General features: G+C 38.2%; 1 protein-coding gene across 7 annotated transcripts in view; it reads right to left on the bottom strand.

Annotated features, from left to right (window-relative positions):
• The window catches only part of LOC126483869 (uncharacterized), a 134870-nt gene that overhangs the window by 28599 nt on the left and 86640 nt on the right, over positions 1-19631 (bottom strand). For all 7 annotated transcript variants that reach the window (XM_050107103.1, XM_050107104.1, XM_050107101.1 and 4 more), the window contains one exon: positions 17754-18028. In XM_050107103.1, coding sequence (XP_049963060.1) covers positions 17754-18028 — 275 coding nt within the window. The remainder of the gene's footprint in view (positions 1-17753; positions 18029-19631) is intronic.

The following is a 19631-nucleotide window of genomic DNA, read 5'->3' as shown; positions in this document are numbered from 1 at the left end:
AAAAAAGATGATTAGAATCTTAAATGTGAAGTATAGTTAACAATTATATATGAAAGAAAACTTTATAATATAAAAAAATTAGTAAAACACATTTTTGGTGTTTACAGAAAACATTAAGAAGTGGTACATAATTAAATGGTAAAGTGTGCTAGTTATGCGAGATGTGGAGGTAGAAAAGAACATTGGCATAATGGAGATGCATTGCATAGAACATGAGTGTACATTTAACACAGAACAGATGACTCAACAAGATGCAGTAGAGCACTCCTTCAACATGTACAGCATGAACAGCTGCAAGAACAGAATCCTGGCACAGAAAATGAGGTTTCTGCACAACGAAACCAGAACGTCAAAAGTGATCAAGTTAATTGAAATATTGATCAAATGGAGATATCCGTGAATGTTCAACCTTTTCATTATGCACAAGTGCTCCCACCTGTTGGGCATCACTATAAAAATATCATCAAATGAATGTAGCAGTGTGCAGCAGCTTGTGACTGCCAGAATTCACAGAAGTAGTTGGTTTGTTATATTGCACTGCATAACTGATTATTATTATTGTTATTTTGCATGGTAATTCTCGAATTATCAGTTTATCTATTACAATAGAAAATATCACAAAATTATTTATTTTAGTCCATAAAAAGAAACCAAATGTTCAAAGTATGTACTGAAAATGGATACATATATCTGTATAAATCATGTGTCTAAAATCATTAAAAACCACTTAGGAGCATTAGAGCATAAAGAAAAATTTTCTTTCCTCCAGAAAAAATTCAGGTCTGAAAGGGTTAAGGAATTTTTAACATGGGAAACACCATCCTCAATCCAGTCCATCAGAAAAAGTGATGAAAGAGATTGAAAGACTTTGTTGTACATATTGTTCAACCAGATATACCACCTGTGCTAAAATGATGACAAAATTTTTGCTTATATTAAATGAATTGCCACATTTACCTGGTGGATATTCCCCAGTGGTACGGGATTTATCAAAGAACCATTGTTAAAGCTGCATAGGTGGCCTGATGGGGTAATTTACAACAGTGGCATTGTTCAAGCAAAGGAAGAGAAGCAATTACTTAAAGAAAGAGTAGAATAAAAAGTAAAAGAGCATAATACAAAATGATGCTACCTATCACAACTGATATTTTTACATTTTATAAAATGTTATTAGTAGAACCTAATCTCAACTTAGACATACATCTCTAAGGTTTAGACTGATTATTTGACAACAAAGTGTCACAAGACTTTATAAGAATAGAGTAACATGAGGAGGAGAGAATAATGCCTATACATTATCTCTTAAAAATAATTCAGTAACTTTTAAGCAAGAACAACAATGGGTCAAACAGGTTCATTCAGTGGCTATGGCTAACATCAACACAGTGGAAGAAATCAAACCAAACAGGAGTATTACTGGAGAGTTTAAAATGAAAACCACACAAATCTAATATATTAATGATGGAACAATGGAGTCAGTTACAAGGTATTTTACTAACATACTTGTAAGAATCTGAGGTGTGAGACATGGTATAGGCAAAAATTCATACAAGAAGATGAATAAATTTTTTCATAAATACATCAGTCCTTGTAAAATCACAGACATACCACATCCAAAGGCACTGTTTTTAAAAGATTCCATAAATGTCATACACAAAGGACTATACAACATAGATTTAATTAAGAGATTTATTATGTACAAATTAGATCTCAGGGATTCACGATTTGTATGAATTTTGTAGAGCGACGCCTATGAGGCCCTAGTCGATCATAATAGTCTTCAGATTTTGGTCTCTGTACAACAATTCTTCATGTTTTACTATTCTGTCTACTGTAAATTATATTTCCCTCTAATACTCCTACCTTTTTCATTGAAGCACTGATACATACGCAGTACAGATTTTATTTCATTTTTATTTTTTCTTCCCCCTCATAACGTAATAATCTAAATCATTTGATTCAGGTACAGGAGACAAGTCAAATTGTGGTAAAATTTGACCATAAACAAAGAACAGCTGAGATTATCAAACAGCATAATAATAATACAATTTCGTTATATATGCATACAATAAAATATAACACTTAAGTACCCCTTGCTCAAATTATCATTCATCTTCTATGAATTCTTTTGTTGAGTAGTAGCATGTCTCTCACACAATCTGCTGTAGCCATTTTTAAAATTTCTGGCTTCATATTAAATATGTTTCTGCCCATTAACTTGTTATACATTGTCATCCCCACATACTGTGGAGTCCGTGCATGTAATTTCAACTGGTGTGTGGGTAGCATAAAATTATTTTTATCTCTTATGTTGTATGTATCATTAAAATGATTCTCCTCAAAGTATTTTGTCTGCTGTATAGGAAGATTATAATTTCATAACTGTATATGGAGGGAACAGTTAGTATTTGTAACGTCCAAAATAATGGGTGACAATACTCTGTTTGGTGTGCAGTAGACATGTATCAACAATTTTCTTTTGCAGTTTCAGTATTCGAGATACACTACTTGAATGTCCCCAGAAAATTGCCCCATATCTAACGACAGATTCAAAATAACTGTGATAAGCAATTTTTCATGTACTTAAGTCAGGGGACTTTGCTAGTATTTGAATTGTAAATGGAAAACTGCTTAGTTTATTTGATATGAAATCAATACATGTATTCCAGCTTAAGTTCTTGTCCACATTTAGTCCCAGGAATTTGACTGTGTCGACTTCTTTCATAGGTTGATTGTTATGTTGTATTTTAAGTTGCACACATTTTGAATGTTTGGTTTTGAAATGTACCATATGGGTTTTTGAAATGTTCAGTTTCAACCCATTTAATGGAACCAGTTTTCTAAGATTACAATGGAGCTCAGAATTTTTTCTGCATCAACATCTTCAATTAAAACAAAAGTACCATCTGTTTAGTTCATCATCATCATCATCATCTTCTCCTTCCCAGGATTAGGTGTTCCAGCTTGTTATCATCTCTCCATCTCTTACAAGGTCTACCTAGTTCTCTCTTTCCAGTCAGTCAATAATTCATTATCTTTTTGGCAATCTATCGTCTATTACTCTACCAATGTGGTCCTTCCATTTCAATCTATTCTCTTCTATCCTGTCATTAACTGCGAAGATTTTTAAATCTGATCTTATTTTGTCCTTTTTATTACAGCCCCATATGTGTAGCATGAACTTTATTACTGATGCCTGTATACATGTGTTTTCTTTTTTGTTACTGTCCATGATTCAGAACAATATACATGAGTAGTTACAGCCCATCAACTTTATAGAAATTTATTTCTCCAGTACAAGTATTAAACAGGTGATTTATCAAAGATAACAGTACAGTAACTTATAAAATATATCCAGTAACACCAAAGTCTTAAATGATCTAAGAGTTGCAAATTTATTTGTACTTTTACCTAAAGTTAGAGGTGAAGTATCTTATATGATGCTGGTTTTTATTCCCTACATTCTTCCAATTGTTCTGCAGATAGCTTGATATATATATTAATGCGCTTCTCAATGTCTTTGTCGTGGTTAAAAGTAATATCACATTCTCAATAATTGAAATGGGATACTTATTCTAAAATTTTCTGTTATTATTTTTAAACTGACTGGATTCTTCTCTTTGAAAGTCAGTATCTTTGTCTTATTTGGAGATATAGTTAAGTTGTAGTATATTGCCTTTTGGCTCAATCTGCATACTGCTCTTTGTAAATTATCTTCTGTTTCCCATATAACTATCTGGTCATCAGCACATAACAATGTATTTAATGGTATACTAGAGCCTACTTTAATTCCAAACTACATTTCATCTTTCTACTTCATAACTTGGTCACCAATATACAAATTAAATAAAGTGGGTGATAGATTACACCCTTGTCACACACCTTGATTTACTAAAATTTCAAACACATTTTACTTCAATATTTTCCAGAAAAGATGTCTTTGTACCTTATCAAAGGCTTTCATGTAATTAATAACTACTTAATGCATTTTTAAGCCAAATTCCTGACATTTTTCGATAATATGTCTTACCAAAAATATCTTATCATTACATGAACATCCCTTTCTGAAGCCCTATTATTCTTTGCAGATTACTGTACAACTTATACTTTGTAGTCTCTGATTAAGAATAGTTATGAATAAACTAGTTATGAACCAATTATTGTATGAAGGACATTCAGATTACTGAGACAGTTAAATTCGCATCACCTGACATCACTATCCTCTACACAAACATACCTGTCAAAGAAACAATAGAAATTATTAAGAACAACTTGCTTAAGCACAAAAAAAGCTTGACTTTAACAGAAATGTATAACTTGACTGATTTGTTAACACTAGCACAATCACATAAGCTTTTCTTTTAATGACAAAATGTACCACTACATCTCCTTCTAAACAACTGGACTGATTTCAACCAGACATGGCACACAACCCCTTTCTGTCAGACTGTGCAGGTAAGAACCACCTACATATCATAAATCAGGAAACATAATGTCATAAACACTAAGGTGTGTGAAAAACTGTCACATTAAGCATGACATACATGCTACCGACTCTAACCGCAACATATTTCGCAGATAGTATCCACATACACTGCTCAATGCACCTAGAAAATTATATCATGGTACTACAGACAGCTCTGGAGATATGAGTCATAACACTGAGATGTATGAAAAAATGCCACATCATGAATGACATTTGAATATGTTTATTCTTTACCACTAAGATACTCCTACAGTCAAGTCAATTTATAGAAATCTTTGACACCTGGCAGCATTTCTGACAGCTTTCAACTGTGAAGCACAAATGGCTGTAGGCAAAACTGGTAGCCATTTACGGAGCAATGAAGAGGTGCTGCCATAACGACATTTATGAAATATGTTGTAGACACAGAAAGCAGCTGTGCAGAAAATCCAGGATGGAATGTAACAATATTCTGAGAAGGAAAGTTGCTACTCACCATATAGCAGAGATGCTGAGTTGCAGATAGGCAAAACAAAAAAGTAAAATATTTTTGTTGTGCCTATCTGCAACTCAGCATCTCAGCTATATGGTGAGTAGCAACTTTCCTTCTCAGAATATTGTTACAAAACCTCCTACCATCTAGAAAAGCACAAACAGATTCATATAGAGCAATCCTCAACAGGATACACAAAATCCCTTTAGAAATAGCTGACAAATCTGATGAACTAAATACTATTAAAGTATAACTGCGTAGGCTCTCATGGCCAGAGTCAGTTCACATAAAAGTTTATTGAATATCCTACTGCACCATAATGAGTAGTAGACCCAGAAGAGGACCACTGAAACTATGGCCAAAATGTTGGTTTCTCCAGTATAGTTTATTGCGTTATGACACAATACAACACTCAGAAATATTTTACGTTCACCATTAAATTTCTTACAACAATGGCCACAATCCAAAATTAATAGATGATCTAAACAGTAAAATTGTCCCCACAGCCAACCACATAGACAAGCGAACACTAAATAACACCACATCACAGCTAACAGAAAACATTGTGAGCATGCCTTTTTTTTTAAGGAAAACTGTCATATAAAGTAGCAAACCTTTTCTGAAGAATAATGTCGGAATCAGCTTTTTCACAAATAACAAAATAAAGGACAAAGCCATCCATACTATTAAAAATAACGGAAAGCCATACCTTCAATCAGGAATATACACAATTAAATCCATTTAACATGTAATATTGTGTGGTTTAATTACTTATTGTGCATAACACTGTTCACTGTGTAAAGTGTAAGATACAAGGGATTGTATCTTCACCTATAATGTTTGGTTACCTAAGAACGAGTGTGTCTTCATTCAAGATGCTAGTCAGTTGTTTCCTGAAGATGGCCTAATAAGCCAAAAATAAAGTTTAAAATAAACAGAAACAAGTAGAACAAAATAGTGTACTTGTTATTCAATGTTAAACAATTAAATGCAATTGATGTTTGAAGATATATATTGGCAAAGCAAGAAGAAATTCCAATACACATTTTTGGGAACACATAGATACTCTTCATTCAAAAAACTCAAGCAAACCCACATTTGCCTTACATGCAGCTCAAGATGAACATTAAGTGACATACACAGCTCACAACCTAATACCCCACCCGACCACAAAAGGGAAAAGAATGAACTTACTGGAAGACATTGAAATTTATTCTCAGAAATGTGCATCCTCTAATGACATCCTAAATGACCAAACAGTTACCCTATAAACTGTATCCAAGGAAATCCATAATTTACTTTCACAATCACATAATAAGTGCAACCATAAACAAGAATAAAAGCAATGATAAATAAAAGACCATATATTTCTGCTGTCACATCAAATGTGAGCCCTTGTAATGCATACAGTGATTCTTCATCACATACGACAGTTGCTTCATCTTTATTCTTCGCAAATGTCACTCCAGCTGTGAGTAAAATATCTAAAATTATTTATTTAATGTAAAACATAACATAATATTTTTGTAATATTCAATATACTTTAATTAAACAGTCACTACTGCACTTATTAAATAACTCTACAAAGCACTCAGTACATTTATGCTAAGCAATTTCAATTTTTAGTTGTACAGAAGTTTAAAATAGAAACAGTATTTTCAGAATCTATAAGTACAATGTAACTTTGGCCATAGACACAATTATCTGATGTAAACAAAGATGTCGGTCAGTAACATGGCAGATATTGTACTGTTTTTGTGCAACATACAAATGGAAAAGTGTTTTTGCCACAAGCAGAAATGTTAAAATTGAAAGAATCAACAAACAAGTTTATCTAACAAGTAATGTATTGTAAATATGAGGGTAAGTCAATTATTATCCACAAAGTAGTTATAAAATTTTATTGTAATCAAATAGGAAACTTACAAGAACATGATTTTTCAACATAGTCTCCTTGTGTTTCAACACACTTGGTCCATTGTTGTACAAGCTTCCGGATGGCCTCATAAAAGAAGGTTCTGGGTTGAGCTGCAAGCCAGGAATGCACTGCTTCTTTCACTGCTTCATCCAAGGCAAGTCAACGGTCCCTTAAGGGAGGTAGGACGTCAAACGGGACGACTTGGAGCAGCAGAGGCACCACAGGACATTTTAATTTCCACTGTCTATACTTTTACCAACAAATTTATAAAACTTTGTCAGCATGACCAGGAAGGATTCAGGATTCACACTCATAGCAGTGGAAGTTCACACACATGACAAAATAATTATTTTTTGTTTTTTTACATGTGAAATTTCTTCATTTTTTCAGTTACTGGTGGCAGAATTTGTTGCTATAGGTACACTTTTCTTCATAAGTAGGAGAGACTCTTCGATGAATTTTGCACAGCATACAAACCATACTTACAGGTGTATGAAACTCTAGAATTTATTTCATTTATGAAAAAATTAATAAGCTGTTACATTTTAAACTTCATGTTTAGAGCAAACTCAAATTTTATAGTTAATTATCTCAATTTTTACCACAGTTTGTAATGGAAAATTCTAGAGTTTCATACAGCTGTAAATATGGTTTGTATGCTGTGCAAAATTCATCGAAGAATCTCTCCTAGTTATGAAGAAAAGTGTACCTATAGGAACAAATGCAGCCAATAATAAGTGAAAAACTGATGAAATTTCAGATATTAAAAAAAAAAATTTTGTTGAGTTTTTGAACTTCCACTGCTAATCCTGAATCCTTCCTGGTCACAATGCAAAAGTTTTATAAATTTGTAAAAGTATAGACAGTGGAAGTTAAAATGTCCTGTAATGCCTAACCTGCTCCAAGTCGTCCCGTTTGACATCCTACCCCCTTAATGCCTGTTTGAGTGGACCAAACAAGTGATAGCCAGAAGGGGCAAGATGGGGACTATATGGAGAATGATCTAGTACTTCAACTTTTGAGTTTCTTGAGCATTTCAGCAGTGTGGGCAGCAGTATATGGACAGGCATTGTCATGCAACAACACAACACTTTTTGACAGCAATCCTCGGCGTTTGCTTCAAACTGCAGGCTTTAGCCTGGCAGTAAGCATCTCACTGTTACATACACTGTTTACTGTTGTGCCCCTGTGTTCCTGTACTGGACCTTGTGCATCTCAAAAACCATAAGCATCAGTTTTCCTGCGGGCAGTTGGGTCTCGAACTTTTTCTTGCGTAGCGAATTTGGATGTTTCCATTCCATACTCTGCCATTTACTCTCCGGCTCATAATTGCGGATACACATTTCATCACTAGTAATGATCCTGTCTAAGAAGCTGTCCCCTTCGTTACCATAGCGATTGCAGATGTTCAAGTGCATTTGTTTATGCAACTGTGTGAGTTGTTTTGGGCCCATCTTGCACAAACTTTTTGAAACCCAAGTCTGTTTTGGATGATTTCGTAGGCAGAACCATGACTAATTTGCAGCCGACGTACCACATCATCAATAGTTAATTGCCTGTCATTTCATGTGAATGCTCAATTGTTTCTTCATTTGTGGCGTAAACGGTCATCCGGCTCCTTCATCGTGTGTAACACTTATGCGACCATTTTGGAAGTTTTCAATTCATTTATAGACACTCTGTTGTGGCAAAACACTGTTCCCATACTGTACTGAAAGTCTTTGATGAATTTTGGCCCCTGATATGCCTTCCGACCACAAAATTTGGATCACTGAACATTGCTCTTCTTTGGTGCAAATAGACAGCAGAGCAGCCATGATTGACAGCATGGCAGCAATAACAAAACCAACCTAGTAGCTTGGAAATTGCAAAGATATAACAACAAATAAACAAAGCATGCATCATCACCACAAAACGACAGTACTACCAAAATAAACAAAAATATAACTAAATTGTGGATAATAATGACCTACCCTCGTATACAACTCACAAAGTATATTAGCTAAACAAATTTGCTCTTTTGTGCAGGCTAACTGCAGCATCCAAATTGCAGTCAGTGTTCTAATGGTGTACTAATTTAAGACTGAATTACACCAATTGAAATTGGGTAAGAGGCCAAAATCCATATTGGTATAAACAAAAATACATAAAAAAGTGGCTGTTTGCTGTATCTCTGAAAAAGCTATAATCCAAGCCACAGATCTCAACCAATAAATTGGATAAATCATTGTTGGCCTTCATGAATCAGCATCCCAGTTTGGAATAGTATAGTGCACCATCCATGAAATGCATGTACCATGCCAATGGCAAGTCATGTCATGGCAGAACAGTAGAGATCTAGATAACTGTCAAAAATGTCTTTAGTCAAATGTACAGACATTGCAGATATGGACATGGATGTTAATTGTTTGATTCCAGTGCTTATGAAACTGTTTATTGAAGTGCAAGTAATGGACAAAGTGCTCAGACTAGAAGTGGACACAGGTGCAGCTGTGGCACTGCTGAACTCACAAACTTATGTAGACTTGGGATCTCCGGCATTATCGCCAGTTACTCAATGTTTCGTGAGTTACATCAAGCACCATAACCTAACTTTGGGGCAATTTAAGGCTCTCACTGAGTATAAATTGTAGTTCATTCCTTCAATTTGCTGTGCTGGTCAGTACTGTCAACTCCTTCACCATCAGTGCCCACCGCACCTCCACTGTACACTGCCAGTGCAGTTCTGCCACGTCAGGATGCTAACAGTGCTCTTATTGCTGGTCCTCCCTTATGGTACTTTGCAGAGAGGGGTGGGGGAGGGGGGGGGGGGAGGCAGGGGGAGTGGGCTCTGCACGTGTCTGTGGCTGCACCAGTTCTGCCCCTATTCACCAGTTTCAGCCCAGAATCTCCTTCTGGTGCCACCATCATCACCTGCAGCACCCACCACTGATGCCATGGATGTGTCATCTGTCACTCCAACACATGCATCAGAGGAACGCCCTTTCTCGAAGAGGGGAGGGGTGCAATAGCCCTATACACCTACACACCCCACATTCCTACCTGCATACACGCCATGGCACCAGGCCACTGGCACACTACACTCAAATACTCTGCAAACAGTACCTCCATGGACCAGCCGCCAGAGACTGCCCACAACTTGTGCACATGGCATCACACCCGCCATGATGTCTGCCGGAGCTCTCTTCTATATAAGGACAGTGCAGTAGGTGCCGATCCTCAGATTATGTTCTGCTGCTTATTGTGCTGTATCTGTGTTTGTTGTTTACTTAATTGTGGATAAATAAGTCCTTGTTCTTTGTGGCTGCACTATTGTTTGTATCTAGCATCACAACAGAAAACACACACATTTACACAAGAACAAAACCCGCACAAATGACCACTGTCTTTGGCCTGTCTTTGGTCTTTGGCCTCTTGCCTGATGAGAGCACCAGCACAGTGGTGGGAGTAAGGAGGAGGCATGGAGCAGGAAGGAGGGCAAAGGGCAGAATGGGGGATAATGTAGTGCTGCTTGTGTGAGCATGCAGGGATGTGGTGGGGACAGGGTAGGGCTGCTGGGTGCTGTCATGATATCTGAGGGTGGTTTTAGGTTGAGTCTGACTGATAGGGTGACAAGAAAGTGTTTCACTGTAGGGACCGGGAGAAGGAGAGAAATCTTTAACAAGTCCAGTATGATTGAAGTTGAGAGTGTGATTAAAGATAAGGCTTTTGGAAAGGAGTGTTACCTCTGTGGGACTAAGGCTTTTGGAGGAAAGGTTCGTGGCTGTTTTGGGTCTCTTTATGTTCTGCATTCTGTATGGTGGTGAGAGCGTCCTCCATAGTGGAGGATAAAAAAATATGCAAAACAATGTAAAATACATAAAAGTGTGGGAAAAACTCATAAAAATACATAGAAATATGCAGAAAAAACTTTGTGGACAGAATGGATGAAGGGGGGGCTGAAACCTTAGGGAGTAGGGCCAGTAGTGAAAGGTGTAAACAAACTAAGAACTCCTTTCCATTGCCCCATAACAACCCCCTGTTAACATTCCAGAATTTCTTAAGCTTAAACCTTGCCTCACCATCATTCCCCAAATCCCTGAAAATGGAAACCAACCTTACCACTGCAGAAAGAACCGCAATCCACAACCTATAAACTGATATCAACCTTATAATCTTATCTGCCAACAAAGGCTCCATCACCATGGTTTCAAACTGCAGCTATTACCTGGGGGAAGAACTCTGCCAGCTGTCAAATTCATCCACCTACAAACCCTGTCACAGTGGCCAGAAATCAACAACAGGATCTCCTCTCCCTCCTCAAATCATTAGGTCCACCCAAGAACCTCTCCCCATGATCTACCTCATTCCTCAATCGGTAACACTACCCACACTCCTACCTTCTACGTACTTCGTAAAGTCCATAAACCTAACCATCCAGTACGCCCCATTGTGTCTGGTTACTGCCCCCACTGAGAGAATCCCTACTCTCACAGAACAACATCTTTAGCCTATTACCTGTAACCTACCTTACTATACAAAAGACGCCAACCATTTCCTCCATCTGCTCTCCACAGTTACTGTTCCTTTACCACATGGCCCCCTGCTCAGCACTGTTGATCCCAGCTACTCTACACACATCCCCAATGCCCATGGCCTTGCTGCTACTGAACACTAGTTTCCCTACACCCAACTGACTCCACACCTATAACCTCCTTCATGGTCACTCTGACCAACTATATTCTCACCCACAATTACTTCTCCTTTGATGGCATCACATACAACAAATCAAATCTATGGTACAGCAGTGGGCACCAGCTTGGCACCATCTTATGGTAACCTATTCATGGGCCATTTAGAGCATGACAGTTATGAGGCTGCTAGGCGAACATGAGTGCTCATGCTCGCTTGCTGCATGGGCAGTAAGTGCTCAGGGTAAAATGGGATGGTCAGACGTCACTATGTAGTGCAGGAAAAGTGCAAACTGTGTGCTTTCTTCACAGAAATGGCTGCTTGTTTAGTTCACCATACCCTTAGATGTAACTATATACACTTAATGACACAGTGCTTAAAGTGGAGAGTAGCTCTTTTTAAATTGATAAAAAGTAGCATTGTGGCCAAATTATGAACTGCAAAGAGAAGGTCAGACACAGTAACTTCAATTTACAAGTTATCAATGCAGGATGCCTAGTCACAGCTAGAATTTATACACGTATAGTGTCACAGGGAGCTGCATGATAAATTTCATAATAAGTCTTGTAGATTCACATAAATTTTTTTTGTCAAAACCAATTACCATGACTACATAAGTCTGCAGCTACTCCACAGTAAAGAGAACAAAGACTGTCCCCAGAAGCTCACTCACAGACTGCAACTTCATAGGCTATCTTCGAATTAGCAGTGCATAGAAAGTGGCATCAGACATAGATACTTTAGTAAAACGCAAAATTAGTAGAACAGATTGACATGCAGTATTTTTATGTTTAATGTGTGAATAACATAGTCACAAAATACATGTTGATGTCAGTTTAAACTTCATCCAAAACATTCTTAAGAATTACCTGGTTCTGTACTTAGCTGCCCCGTATTCTTTGCCTCGTCAACTGAAAGAAATGTAAGTTTCATTTCACTGTGATATCTCATCAATGCAACCATCTTAGGAAATAAATCCATCACGAAGGCTTTAATTAGCCACCATGAAGTGATACATCTCTGTAGAACTAACAATAGTAACTACAGAATAGACTAATTGGCAATAGTTTCTCACTCTGAGCTGCCTTGTTCTGATTCCTTCTTGCATCCCTCCCCTTCCCTTCCCCCACAATTACTCAATGTCAGCCAGCCGATCGCTCACTGCTTAAAGGTATGAACGTGAGCCAGCTGGCACAAGCAGAGCAATGAACAGGCCTGATCTAGAGGAATCCTTCACAACTACCCACAATCCCAAACCCCTCACTGGGTCAAGATTCATTTACAACATCTTTGTGATACGGACCGAAGGCGAAGACACCTTATCCACATTCCATCAGAACCTGAATACTTTCTAGCCCATTCACTTTATATGGTCCTCCTCAACCCAAAATGGCACCTTCCTCGATGTTGACCTCCACCTCAAGGATGGTTACTTCAGTATCTTTGTCCATATAAAACCTACCAACCACCAGCAATACCTCCGCATCAACAGCTGCCTCCCATTCCATACCAAGAAGTTCCTGCCACACAACCAATCCCCCCATCATCATCACATCCACAGTGATGAGCAGTCCCCCTCCAAATATATCTGGTGTCTCTCTGAGGTCTTCGCAGACAAAAATTACCCACCTAACCTAGCAAAGAAACAGATCTCCCATGCCTTACCTCTCCAGTCACCCACCACCTCCCACATACTCATCATCCAGCCACAAAGGAGTGCTCCCCTCATGACTCAGTATCACCCAGGACTGCAGTAACGGAATTATCAATAGGGTTTTGACTACCTCTTGTTTTGTCCTGAAATTAGGAATAGCCTACACACTATCCTTGCCATCCCTCCCACAATGGTCTACTGGCACCCACCAAACCTACACAATATGCTTGCCCATCCATACTCCACCTCTGCCTCAATTCCTTCTTCATGGTTCATATCCCTGAATATATACCTAAACGCAACATCTGTCCCATACATCCTCCCACCACCACCAAAATCCCCACCACCTCCACCAGCACCACCACAGTCATCCCCTATCCCATCAACGGCAGGGCTACCTGTGAAAGCAGTCACGGGATCTATAAACTAAGCTACAACCACTGTGCTGCTTTCTGTGTGTGCACAATGACTAGCAAACTGTCTGTCCATATGAATAGCCATCGATAATGTGTCCAAGAGACAGCTGGACCATCCAGTTGCAGATTATGCTGCCATCCACACATTGCTTCATTTCAACAATTGCTTCACAGCATGCACTATTAGGATACCTCCTATCAATAACAACTTTTCTGAATTGCGCAAGTGGGACCTCTCCCTGCAATAAAGCCTTTGTTTCCATAATCCCCCTGGCCTCTACCTTTTCTAGTCCCAGTCCTCCACTTACCTATCCCCTTCCCTGCCCCTGCTCCATCACAACACAGCCTTCTATTCCACCAATGCACCCACAGTTCTTTTTCCCTTCTTTACATCTCTCCTTCTCCACTCCCCTTCCCCCCCCCCCCCAAACCTAGCAGCCCTAACCTGTTTCCACCACACCCCTGCATGCTCCCGCAAGCAGCATTACAGCTTCCCTCACCCCTCTCTGCTATCATCCCCTCCGCATCCTATCCCATATCTCATCCTAATACCTAACATTTGATTGCTGTTCCAATCAGGCACAGTTACAACTCAGAGCAGCCAGAGACAGTGATCATGTGGGTATGAGTTGTGCTTGTGGGAATGTGTCTGTTTTCTACTTCTGAAGAAGGCCTTTTGGCCAAAAGCTAAAATGTACAGTCTTATTCCGGTACCGAGTGCCGCGGAATTGAATCCCCGCCAGACGTCATGGACGTCGAAGACCCATAGAGGTCTCTGCACCATTGCGCCATAAGCTGTGGCGGCCCGCATTTAGAGTCAGGGCACCATAGTAGAACACGTGGTTTCAGTGGCCAATAGCGGTGTCCCCGATAGAGTACTTATGCGCCTGCCTGTCACTCAGCCTGCCAGTCTAACCTTGTGTACATCTCAGTACATATCGCCTCGCATTAGACAGCGTATTTACTTTCATGTTTTCTTTACGAGTGGACGTGGTTGTCTTGTTTGGTTTTCTTGACTCTGCTGTATTCTTGTTGTTGTCGAAAGGTCCTTCGTTGGTCCATCCTCTCCCGTTGTGTTGTTGTTCGTGGGCCACTCTGCGGGTCCCGCCACGTTTCAGTCACTTCAACCCCACGACTGTTCCGATTGCCGTTACAACACTTGTCATTGTGCCTGTCTGCAACTCAACATCTCCTCTACATGGTGAATAGCAGTCAATCATTTTCAAAATTTTGTTACCATTCCATCCTGGACTTTCCATTGTTTGCTTTTGACAATGTCGACTGGACTACACATTTTAAAATTTTGAAAGTAGCAGAGATAAAATACAGTGAGTGAAAAGTTATTTACAAATTGTACAGAAACCAGACTAGTTATAAGAGTCAAATGAAACGTGAAAGAGAAGCAGTAATTGAGAAGGAGTGAGACAAGGTTATAGCCTATCCCCCATGTTATTCAATCTGACACTGAAAAAGCTGTAAATGAAATTATAGAAAAATTTTAAGTAGGAATTAAAGTTCAGGGAGAAAATCTAAATCAGAAAACAAGACACTAAAGTAGTAGACAAGTTTTGCTACCTGGTCAGCAAAATAACTGATAATGACCGGTTGTAAAATTCAGACTGAAAATAGCACAAAATTCCTTCTGAAAAAAGAGAAATTTATTAACATCTAATATACATTTAAATATTAGGAAATCTTTTCTGAAGGTGGATTCTAGTCCCTGTACGCTCCATCAGACAGTGCTTCTCTCTCCCCACCCACACATTGCTATCGCTTCCCCTTCCCTACCCCATCAAGACTGCTGCTTCCATCCCATGTGATAGTTGCATTCTGCTGGAGTCGGCAGTTGTGTGGGTGAGGTGTGCTTGCATGTGTGAATGAATGGTGTGTGTTTCTTTTTTTCTGACACAGGCTGGGGCCAAAACCGCCAAATGGAAACATCACTGGTTTCGAGTTATTACCAATTCATCATCAGACAAACCATATAAAAACAAACAAAATGCGACTCGTAAGTGACTAAGAAACTAAACTGCAAACCAAAATAACTACTATATACAACTATACATACTTGAATACATTATATGATAACCCATCAACTGAACAGACTCAAGACAGGCACTCACATATCTGTGCTCTGAGTGTCATAACTGAAAGCTACAGTTAACTACATAATGGTATGAAATTGCTAAATCTTAAATTACAAATATAAGGTTAAAAATATGTACAATATAAAAAAAACGCTGTGAAGGTAAGTCTTCTGATGTCAAAGCTAGTGAAAAAATCACTTAACTACTGGTGTAGATGAGTTAGACGTGAACTAGAAGCGGAATAGATTATGTATGCTTGCAGAGGTGATCTGTGGTTGGCAAGCTGGTCACTGACAGGCAAGCTCTATAAACCAAATGATAAATCAATTTAAGTGTAAACTGCACAAAAGGAAACACTACAAAGGTAAAGCCAAAATACAGGGAGAAGAGACACTGTAAAAGATCAGAAAATATTTTGAAACATGCTTTGTTACATAAATTGCTTAATTCATTTAACAACTGCTGTGGTTCCTTTTTTAATTACTTAAAGTTTCAAGCTCTTCAAATGTACCAAATGAATCCACTGGGAATATAATGACAGATATCAAGTTGTTGATCTATGCAACCTACTTTATATCTACTTTTTTTTTTTTTTCCAAAGCCATAATGTTCCCAGCTGACTGTTGGATGATTAAAATCTTCTCCAATGATGACAATATGACTAGGGAATGCACAAGCAATCTTGTGTGTTCTCTAAAGTTTTCAGGGTCAATCTTAAAGATATACTAAAATCCAGAGCCAGGATTATTACGTATCTTGTTCTGTTTTTCTAAAGACATCACATTACTGGCCCCCATCACAGAACTGATGACAACCTCTGGATCAAATAGCTCCCTTAATTCTGTACCATCAGCTTTAAGAGGTTTCACTAGATGCATTCCACTGTCCTGATGGAGGCAGAAGAACTGTCAATGTTTACTTGTGAGTGGCAGTAAGCAGTATGGGTCAGTGCTCTTGCGGAGCTAGACTACAGTGGACATATTCTAGCACTCATGCTGAGATTGTCATGTGCTCAGTCATTAGCTGCCCACACCAGCTGTGTGCTGAGTTATTGTCATTCACATATCCCCCAGGACACAGGTGCTATGCTTCTCACAGTTCTATTTGCACGCCGAGTTAGTCCCATGTTCTTTTCCCCAGTTGTTACCAAGTCTCCGATCGAGTCGAGTAGTGGTCTAGTCATGCCTTCTGCAGTTACTAAACCCTTGTACGAATGAAACAATGTTGTGTCTTGCCCATAGGGACTGAACCCAAGAACAGTGGAGAAATTTCCTGTTTATGAATGAGTCGTGGATTACCCTGGAGAGTGAGGAATGTGAAGACTATGGTCCACAAGGCTGATATGTTGAAATGGTTGTTTTGCAAATAGATGTGGGATCCAACTGATGGTTGACAATGTCTGATCACAAGGGGCTATCCTGGTGGACAAATGCCTGAAATATGAGGACACTATAGTGCCCAGTTCACTTCCTAGACTAAAACTGACTGAACATGAATGGGATGCACTAAGCTAATGGATTAAGGCCCTAATAGTACCATCACAGACTACTGGTGACTGCCACTGGGCAGTTGTTCATTTGTGGGCCATCCAAAATTGTAGGACACGATAATCTTCAGCAAAATTCTGACAATTTTTCAGGCAAAGAATGTGAAATGTGGACACTATAATGAAAACATAGTGTGCAGGAGTGATTAAAACACTGACAAAGAATATGGTATAAAATATCAAACCCCGCAGAAAAAAAGTTAGATACAGCAAAACAAATCATACACAATGGTCATGACTGATTGACTGCAGCTGAATTGTGTTTTTCCTTAGATGTCGCAAAGTCTTAAACTGGAAGAATAAATGGCTGTGGTCAATGTTACAAAGTCTGACTGAAAAACATTATTTAATAATACATGAAAATTTCTTCCTATTGTTCAAACCTGTTTATTGTATTCTATAGATGTTACCATGCCCACACTTCTTCCCAGCCCTTTCAGCACAACAAATTATTTCCTTAATTTTACACTACATTTTAAAATGCAAATCTTGTGAATACTTACTTCCAGCCTCTTGAAAAAGTTGCTCATCTTTGTGAGTATCAAATATTCCATTAATTTCCCACATTGCATTGCTTGCTCTGGCAAAAGGAAAACTACAAATTCAGAGACAAGATCAGGGTAGTTGTGCAGAACAGAAGACACCTTCCTGTACAAGTCAGGAACAGTAGCTATTTTGCTTCCAAAATCATTTAGAACTTCCAAAAACAGTTGATAAGTATCGCTATCCTTCCCTTCCAATGTCTCTTTCACCTTCAGGAAATAGGCCTGTGCAAAACCTGTTTTGCAAATGAAATGTACATATCATCAAATACATTTCTATCTGCACATAGTTATTCATGTAGCAATATCCTGAGAATAACTACAGCAAGCACCCTAAGGGATGAATTACTTCAGGTATGCTCTGTGAAGGCAAGACAAAACGAAGGGATGAAATCAAAGCAATTTAGACATGAAGCACCAACTGAATGAGACCACGATAAATGAATTGTCAATCAACCAGGGTCCATCACTGAAGGCATTCATCTTAAATGAATTAGAGACAGTAGAGACAACTTAAATCAAGCTATTATTAATAAAACATTAAAGTAAATATTGATAATGCAAATGATTATTGTTAAAGAATACCAATTTTCATCTGCAAATGGTGCTTTACAAAAATGTAGATCGAACCAATGGCTTAATGGGTACAAGCTCAATTGACACAAATAACACAGAATAATTATTGCATTAAATGGAAAATTCAATCACAGAAATTGATAAAATCACAGACAAAAAGGTTAGTCTGCACTTATATTCAGCAGACACAATTCCTAGTACTGCTGGCACAAACACTTGAGAAGAAAATAATAATACTAGCTTTCAGAATTAAACACTCTTTCAGCAAAATAGAAAGAGGGACTGACAAAGGAAGGTTGGATTAGGGGAGAGAGGGCAAGTCACTCAGACTCTAGGTTGAGAGATACATGCTCATTGTAAGGGCACAATGGTGAAAAAATTGTCAAGAGAGGATGTGAAAGGTGGTATATTAGTAAGCAATGTGCCAACTTCGGTACAGAGATAATAGAAATGATAGACATAAAGCATTAAAAGATAGAGACAAATGAGAGAAATGAAAAGTGGAAAGAAAATAAAATTACTCTCCAGTGGGTACTCCAACTACAAATAGCATTGTCTTGTACCAGTGCATCTTTGTTTTACAATTGTAAGCCCCTACCTATTCCTTCATCACTGTTCCAGCTAACACAGTTGTTAAGTTGTCTTGTCCTATATCCAGGAGAGCAGCAGTAATATAAAATAAACAGCAAGCTATACGAAAAATTATGATCCATGCAAGAAAATAACCCAGATACTGAGCTAGCAGTACAATCCCACAAGAAGGCAGTTGTCTATGAGATCATTAGTAACCAAATTAAGCGTTTGGCAGGGATCTGATGCAACTACGCTGTTTAATGCTCTGAGGGGATCATTACTGTGGTGTAACACTTGTCTGCAACAACAGAGTGATACAATGAAAGTTTATTTTATTACTGTTAAATTAGTAAGTGGTTTACCTCACATAAGTTCATTTTATTGTTGTTGAATTAAACTACGATTAAACTCTGATTTTGATCAGTATGTTTGCCTTGGTAACACAAACACAGATATTCTTTACATGTGTACAAAGTATGCAATGCATACACTTGTGTTAAGAAAATTGGCACACCTATTTGAGAGTTAAGGAATAAAAAGAGAAAAGTAGATAGTGGGACAGAGAAGAAAAGAAGAGAGAAGGTAGAGTGGAAAAAAGGAGGGACAAAATGAAAATAAAGGTAAAAGAGAAATAAATAAGAAAATAATACAGTAAATGTTGAAAATTTACCATAAAGGTCGAAGGGGGCT

The sequence above is a fragment of the Schistocerca serialis genome, chromosome 6, assembly GCF_023864345.2.
Source record: "Schistocerca serialis cubense isolate TAMUIC-IGC-003099 chromosome 6, iqSchSeri2.2, whole genome shotgun sequence".
In the NCBI taxonomy this organism is placed as follows: domain Eukaryota; kingdom Metazoa; phylum Arthropoda; class Insecta; order Orthoptera; family Acrididae; genus Schistocerca; species Schistocerca serialis.
The sequence above is the reverse complement of the archived record's forward strand: the minus strand, read 5'-3'. Positions and strand labels throughout refer to the sequence as shown.